An 8,543-nucleotide genomic window follows, 5' to 3' on the forward strand; every position below is an offset into this window, starting at 1 on the left:
CCTAGAAATAGAATTATTGGATATTAATACAGAATATGGCATTGAATTAGCATTTCCTAAATGCAAGCCTAAATGGGAAGCCTAGCCTACCCTAATTTTAGATGCAGAAATTCAATTCTTCCCATTTAGAAGCTCAGACAAGTAAACTATAATATGCTTTCCCTTCTGTGCTATTCAGCATGGTAGACACTGGGCACACGAACACCTAAAATGTGGCTAGGGTGACTCACAAACTATGTATAAACAAATTGAAGAATTGTAAACTCCATCAAGAAAACTTTTAGTGCTTTCAGAGAATTGCTTTTAATAACCAAAAATTTAGCATTAAAATTGATGCACACTGCACATCTAAAATGCACACCAGATTTCTAAACCTTGTAAAATGTTTTTCAGTAAGTCTTAGGCTGACTACAAACATATCTATTGGGTCAAATAAAACTAATTTTATCTGTCCTTTTTATTCTTAGATGTGGCTACACAATGGCTTACACTTTATGTATTAAACAGTGCTGCCCTAGATTAAGTCCAAATTCCTTAGCATGGTCTCTCCTTCTGACTACTATGTTTGAGCAGTGTTGGAATCTTAAGGCAACTCCGTGTACCCATGGCAGCAACACACTATATCTGCAAATGGCTTTACAGATAAAAGCAAGTACTATAGTTCACCTTCCAAAACAATGCCTATACATTACCTCAGCTATCATTATGCTGACCTGGTAAATCACTGTTCTTAATATACTGTGGATTAGTGACTGCTGTGTCCTAGCTTCAGTCTTGATGTCTATTTCGGCTCCAAATTTTCTTATTCTCCACACATACGTTAGCCGTTTCTTTCTTTAAAATACCAGAGTAGAGATACTTAGGAAGCTCATGGTTTTAGAGGTTCACAGTATGAGACCAGGAAGTCCCACAATCTGGTGTCTGAGGAGTGTGAAGAGGGCAATCACTTGATGAGCCAGGAAGCAGAAAAGCTAGGCTGAACTTGGCTTTAACCAGTCCTCTCATGAGAACTACCTTCTGAGGTTATGTCCCGGAAGACCTTAAGACCTCCCACTGTGCCCACCTACTAACACCACAGATCAAGTCTCCACTCAATCCATCAGTTATTAATAGTAACCGACTGAGGTTCAAATGTGTTGTAAGTTGGAAGTCAACTTCTGTTTAAACCTTAAAAGCTGTCCCTGGTAGTCCATGCTAAATGCAGATTCCTCCAGGCTCCTTATCTGATTCCTGCTCACTCAGTTTCACAGACTAATCCTGCAGGATTCAAGGATTATGACTCATTTTAACTTGGAAAATTATCAGCCAAATTACTTGTCTTTTCCTCAAGGTCACCATTTGTATCATCAAATTCCTCTTTTGACAACACCTTGGAGTCAAACAAGAAAAATAAGTGTACTCATAAATATCCTCATACTCCTCCCTTTCAAACGTTCATGAACTACAGTTACAAGGACCAATTGTTTCTGGACAGATGACACAAAAAATGTAATTACATCCCATGATCCAGTAGTCTCATTAACTGTGGGAACTCTCAACCAAGCCTCTCTCCTACTTGAGGCTAGACATAGAAAGCTGACTGCCCACCCACATACCTGATTTTTCCGAGTCTGCTGACCATGGTAGGAAAGTGGTAACTACTACTGTCCAAACTAGCATGTCTTGTGAATTTAAGCCAAAGCAACCTAAGAAGGTAACTTGCCTCCTTTCTGGGTATGCAGAACCCAAAATATACTTTCATGAGATTCAAAACATCTGTTGCATGGAATAATGCATTTCTGTTAACTCAGAAATGAATCATACAAGATTAGCTGTCATAAACAGCCAGAAATGAAAATGACAGGAAAATTTTATTTAAAATTTATGCCAACTTCTAGATCTATATACAAATGTTTTAAAATCAGAGCAGCACACTGTTAACACAGGAATTATAATGCTTTAAACATGTTACTTAAGGTTTTGTTTTCTGCTCATATATATTAGATTCCAAAGGCTGAACATATCTTCATTTGCTAGGCTTCTGTATGTTCAAAGGAGGGATAGAGCTATTGATGGTGAATACATTCTGTTCAGCAAACAGCACTTGGTCTGTAATAATAGGGACTCACAAAATATTTTGGACTGGGGCTAAAAATGTGAATAAAATATATTTGCATGTACATCGAGTCAGTGTTGCTTATTTAAAAAAAATTTGTTCTTTATTTGTCTATATCATAAATACAACAAAGTCATCTCATTTCTGGTCCCCAAAAGAAAACCTACTTTAAAAGTTTAAAATAATTTTATTAGTACTATTAACAAAATGCAGTAACCGGAGGTCCTTCACAATCAAGGTTTAGAGTACACAAATACTCAGCACAGTTTTGCCCCTACTCCCTCCAATTCTGTTAGAAGTATGTTCATTTGATGACATTTATACACATTAAACTATTTTCTAAAATTCTTAAGATAGCCACTCCCCCCCATTTTTACAACTTGCAGGATTCCTTTAATTTCTTAAAAGTACTACAGTTCTGAACCCCCCCACCCAACTTACTATTTTCTCACAAAATTCAACTTCACAAGTATTTTGTTGGTTTGAGATAATACTTGAAAAAATAGCTGATGCTACAGTAAGTTTCTTGTATCGACACTTAACACCCTAACCTGACTCATGACCAATGCTGAGTCTAGCCATTTAGGAAAAAGCCACTCCACAGGGAGATAATAAAAAAACAAACCAAAGAATCACAGCCTTCTCTCCGTATCTTGGAGGCATTCTCCATTGCTGGAGGGGTAGCATGTCTGTCACAAGAGTAAAACTTCAGAATGCTCTTTGCTGTGCAGTGAAACACTTCTCCAACAGCACCAAATGAAAAAGCATGTTGTGACAGAGTGATCCCCTGGGGTTTCTGTTTGTTCATGTAAATCAGATCCCATCATTTACTGTGCTTGCATTTTCTAAAAACATGAGAATGCTATAAAAATGTGCTTCCAAAATAAATTATTCTTAGACTATAAAAACATTTTACATTCTTCCAGTCTACACATTGTAAAACAGGAAACTAGTTGGTGCAGTATTCATATTGTAAAAAATATTTTACGTGTACACACACAAACAATGCAAGGTTTTAAGTAAAAAGCAACTCATTAATCAACTTAATGGTCATGTACTCAATTACACAAAAATGTTAATTATCTTTAATGAAAACCAACTCTAAAGGATAATCCCACCTACCAGATAATTTAAGACTTGTCCATGTGAGAAAAATCAGGATTTTCCAGCTCACTACTTGAAGCCCCCCGCCCCCCCCAAGATGTTACCAGTTTCTTTCACAGCACCCAGTCCTCAAAAGGAGGCAAACAGTCTGGGGAGGTTGGTGGCTGTGCTGTGCTCAGTATCTGGCTGCATGGGCAAGTGAAGACTGAAATTTAGTCTTGTGCTGCACTTGCCAAGCCTTCCACAATACACCTGAGCTTTGCTTGTGTAGAGGGTGGATTTTTTCCTAATGTTCGCAAGTGTGCTGTGTAGACAGTCCTGACATTTGTTGGGAAAGTGCAGTCAGTGCTCTCCTAGGATAGGTGAGCAACAGGGAAAGCATGGTTGACATAACTAGCAGCAGATTGTTATTAGCAATCAAATTCAGTAATAGTGTTCCTATCACCTTAGCAAAGGCAGTGGGGCATTTCTGTTTTGTTGATTCTGTTGGTTTTATGCAGGACAATGTTAAGGGGCTTCAAAAACACAGAAGCAAAGGAACAGCATGTGAGCAGGGACACTATCTCAAGTCCACAGAAAGGCTGTGCAGAAACAGTGGCTGAGAGACTAGGCAGAGACCTGGGGAGCAGGGTCCATGGCCTGTAGTACGAGGTGGCATACACCAACAGTCTCCAGATGAGTTCCCAAATGAAAGCTAAGTCACATACAACCCCCTTTAGAGCTTTCTTTACAAGCCTACATTTAACTATCTTCCCAATGTTTTACATGTATTTTAAGAAGTCAGTCCTATCATGTTTTATATTGGCCATTTATTTTGTGAGAGTGGTAAGGGCAAAGAGGAGACTTACTTTTAGATGTCTTCCTCCTATAGCCATCATTAAAATTGTTTTTTGGTAAAAAGGCACATTCCCTATCGAATTATCATAAATCAAGACTTTTTAAAAGTAAAATCTAAATAAATACTTAAAATATATTTCATCTCCTAACACCTATTGAAATAATAAATTTTGGCAATTCCTTGGGACCGTTCTTTAAAACAGCCAACAAAAGCAAGACTCTGTGCTGTAACAGAACATTCACGAGTATTAGAGAGTGGGGAAGGGATTAAAAAGAATGGCCATTTTGCTATAACCAAACTTAAGGTAACTATAAAGACAATATAACTTTTGTCATGTAACAATATTCAGGAGATGAGTTAAAGCAAAAACAAAGAGGATGTGCACACCAAAACATAAGTTTAATTCTTCAGTAGCATTTATATAAAGAGCATGTGTAAAATATCCTAGACTTGCCCCTCTGAATATAATTATAAAAGATGTGTATCTACTTGCAAACAGGTGCTACACAAAGAATTCAGATTCCACTAAAGGAAACTGCTGAGTTTCATATCCTCTCACCAGAGAAACACATGTCCACAAACTTGTGCGTACAATTTCAGGGCCTTCAAACACCTTCTGAGGTCTAATCACAAAGCTCAGGTTAGGAGCTTTCAACATTCCTAGAGAGGATCTGAAGGATTAACAATCTCATTTCTACAACTTTTATTTCTCCTACTGAATCTGGAAAGGGTATTCCAAACCAGAAAGAAAAAAAAAAACAAAACTTGCTTTAAAGACCAACTTTTTTTTTTTTTTTTGCTTATTTGCCGCTGGAAGAAAGAACATCCCAATCTCTAGTAGCTTCTATCAAATGTCGTTGGCCATGACTCATCCACTCTTCCTGGTCTTCATAGAGCCGCCCACAAAACCAGCATTTAAAAATACACTGTGATGAGTCATCAGGCAAGGAATCCACCACCTGGTAGTTGTTTTTATGCACTTTTTTAAGTTTCATTTTCAACATCATTTGCCTTTTAATCTGATTAGCTTCCTCTGCATTCTGATAGGTCAGCCGAACGTGATGCCTTCTGATGCCTAGCTGACACCTCGTCCTCTCTGATAAAACAACTTTGAGGACATTGCCTTTGTACTTATTGATTACCTTCATCACGTTGGTCACTTCTGGTGAGTCAACATCAGGATGATTTAACACAATGACCGGCTGGTTCCGACGGGGGCATTTAATTAACTGATCTGGTTTAGCTGCTATCAGTCGAAGCTGTCGTGCAACCTGAAAAACTGAAGGATCTTTGAGACAGCGGCTAGGATCAGCCTGAATCTTACTTTTCTTCTTGGAGGAGCTTACTTGTTTGATTTTATTTCTGCTTGTGGCAAGATTTCTCGAAGGCAGTTTTCCTTGCTTATTCAATTCACTGCTTCCTTGCTGTCCATGAAGGGTGCCTGTTTTTTTAGGGGTGGTGTTACAGTAGACAGCACTCTCTTTTCTTGGTTTAGGCCGAAGAGAAGTCTCAAGTACTCGTGACATGTCTATTGGCCCAGCTTCACCTGTCAAAACCTGTAGGTCTGAGTTGGTCTGTGTTACAGGGCAGAATGGAACTGGTTTTATTAACTCTGTTTCATTGCAAGGTATGCTGACAGGTGCTTCACATGTGGCCTCTATAATATGGGCATCCTCAGAGGAGTTGAGAACCCTCAACACAGCTCCTTTGGGGATTAACACTGGAGTAGCTACATGAGGCTTCCTGGTCACTCTGCTTTCGGTCTTCCCATCGCAGCCATCTACACACTTTGGATACATCTGTGGATGAGTAAGCTGTTCACTGCCCGTTCTACCATGATCATCTTTGGGCTTTGGAAGAGCACCTGCAGAAGGGCCAGGGCCAGTGAGTGACACATTAATTTCTCGAACACTTTCAGGACCAGCTTTCGAAGTTACCTTTGATGCCTGCCCTACAGAACGACGATGTGCACTATTTGCAGCCAATGATGAAGGTTTGCCACAGGATTCAATCAACTGAGCTATCTTTCTGCGCAACAGTTCAATTGACTTTATTTTGGAGGTTGAACTACTCCACTTAATGCCCTCAGGAACATTTTCAGATCCAGAGCTGAGAGAAAATACTGATGAGATTACTGGACCGTCAAAAGTGTCCTTAGTCCTTTCAGAGTCCTTTAATTCCAAAGGCTTATCACCAGGCTGTTGAGATCTGATTCCATCCTCTCCACTTAAATTTATATGTGAACATTCACTTTTACGTTGAGAGGAAATTGGGCCTGTATTTGAAACTGCTTTGTGGTCTTCTGTCTGGGTATTTTCTGGCTTCCTACTAGAAGCAGCCATTTTTACAGGAACACCGATCTTACTTCTAGACTCTCTGTCACTTTCCTTTAAAGGCAATGAGCCTTTTTCTCCAGAGAAGGAAATGGTTGAAGGTGACACAGCAAGCGGAAATAACTTCTGTGAATCACTGGGCAAATTTTTTCCATCTTCAGCAAAAGAATGGGCAGGTCTATAAGTAACAGGGTTTGAGGTACCTCCAAAACCACATAAAACACTGTTTTTGACTATAGATGCTGGAGAATGCCCTTTTAAGGCAAGAGAAGGAAGGGAGGTTCTGTGTGGATACAAACTGTTTTTTTTCTGCAAATCCTCCATTGTATCAGACTGAAAAACAGATTCTCCACGGTTGTGCACATTAGAATTTGACTTGAAAAAATCATAAGACTTAAACCATTTAACATTTTTAAGTTGTTTCTGAACTGAAGATTGAAGATTATTAATGCCTACAAATTTTCCAACATTCCCTTCAATCGTTAATGATTTTGTTTTTTCCGTACAAACTATTGTTCCTTGTTCATTTGAAACATTCTTTTTATCCATTGGCTCAGAACTACCTCCATCATCCTTGCTGGCTTCAAGGCAGCTGTTTTCTTCCAGTGGAAACAGTTTCAGAACAAGCTGCTGTGTACCATTGACAACTTTCACATCTATCAGCTGGGCTAAACAGTTTGCTGGGACAACTAGTTCTGCTGGTGCCACAACTGTTAACGGCATTCCCGGCTGAACAGGTTCTTTTGCAGGAGACAACACTTCCACTTCCACGTTTTTGTTCTCAAACAGACTGACTTCATTTGGCTCAGATAGCGTCACTTTATTTGGAACACACACTACATCTTTTTGGTATTCCTTTGATTCAGGTAACACCATGATATTGTGTATTTTGTCTTTATTTGTGTGGACAGAGAATCTTGCAAGTTGATCTGACAACTTGTTTTGAAATGTAGTCCTAGGGTTGGAAGCTTTTAAAAGCTCTGTGTTTTGTTTTGAAGCACTGGCTCTTTTCGGTTCCAGCTTGGCAACAGTTTTGAGTGGCCTTTTTGCACCAGCCCGTTCATGTACTCTCTTTCTATGCTTGACAATATAATCATTTCTAATAGCACCATAGTCACAATACTCACATCGATAAGGGAATATGCCTGTGTGTTTCACCAAATGTCTCTGAAACTCTCCTTTTGTGTATGAAATGTAGCTGCAGTGAGAGCAAATAAATTTAATCTCTTCATGTTGAAGCATGTGCTTTCTGTACTGCAGAGGGTCCTTGGTGGAAAATCGACACTTATCACAGTAGTATTTGCCTGGCTTAAAGTTCCTTACCTTAAATTTGTTATTGACAGGACTTGAGATGGTTTCAGTTTTATTTCCAAAATGAGTAGCACTGGGATTACTGTTGACAAACTGCAAATGGAGAGGAGCTGCATCAAGGTTGCATTTGAAGCAGATATATTTGTCCTCCTTTGGGCTTTGACCACTACCCTTTTTCAAATCTTGGAGAGGGATTCTGTGAACACTTTTGCATTTTACACATGTAGCAATGGTCATCATGGCAGCCTCAGCCTCTGAGCCTTGATACAAAAGGGTTTGAGCTTCCTGTCTATCTGGCCGAGTTGCTCGATTGGCATCAGGTTGTTTGGGTGACATGGTCAAGGAATTGGGTCCACCATTCATTTGTGTAGTATACAACTGTTCTCCGGTATCCTTCATCTTCTTTATCTGCATTTCTCAAAAAAGCTGACTGGAAGTCAGAAGGTTTCACATGATAAAATCCTCTGCAGGCATCCTTCAATAAAGATTGGTACAGCAACAGCTGTTTCCTGGGTGCATACTTAGTAGTCTTTTTATATACACCACCACTGTAGGTGCATGGTCCACAAGTGTGATTGCTTTCAATTGTCTGATATTCTAGGCAACACTACAGGAAGACAAAAATCATAAAGAATGATCAACACATGAACTTAAGGCTAGCTAAGCTATTACCAAACTGTATGCGAAATCTCAACATACAATCTTAAACTCATATTATAGTAACACATGTGAATATAACATAAAAGTTGGCAAAAAAGCCCAAATTGAAAACATTTTCAAGCTCTGTCACCTAAAAATCATCAGTTTAGACAACTCTAAACAGACATACCCAGAATGAGGCCATAAAAGCAGCAATTCAGAG

At 39.1% G+C, this 8,543-nt stretch overlaps 1 protein-coding gene across 1 annotated transcript; it reads right to left on the bottom strand.

The window, feature by feature from the left end:
* Positions 1-2,172: 2,172 nt before the first annotated feature.
* On the bottom strand, positions 2,173-8,095 carry ZNF518B (zinc finger protein 518B). Its single transcript, XM_051829966.3, has one exon. The coding sequence runs from the start codon at positions 8,093-8,095 to the stop codon at positions 4,838-4,840; it is 3,258 nt and encodes a 1,085-aa protein (XP_051685926.3). The 3' UTR covers positions 2,173-4,837.
* Between the last annotated feature and the right edge of the window lie 448 nt (positions 8,096-8,543).

Source organism: Oryctolagus cuniculus, chromosome 2 (genome assembly GCF_051225735.1).
Source record: "Oryctolagus cuniculus isolate XC-2025 breed Fujian yellow rabbit chromosome 2, ASM5122573v1, whole genome shotgun sequence".
Taxonomy (NCBI): Eukaryota; Metazoa; Chordata; class Mammalia; order Lagomorpha; family Leporidae; genus Oryctolagus; species Oryctolagus cuniculus.

Bases quoted from the DNA above. Each gene is read 5' to 3' on its own strand.
- ZNF518B (XM_051829966.3), bottom strand. From the start codon at position 8,095: ATGCAGATAAAGAAGATGAAGGATACCGGAGAACAGTTGTATACTACA.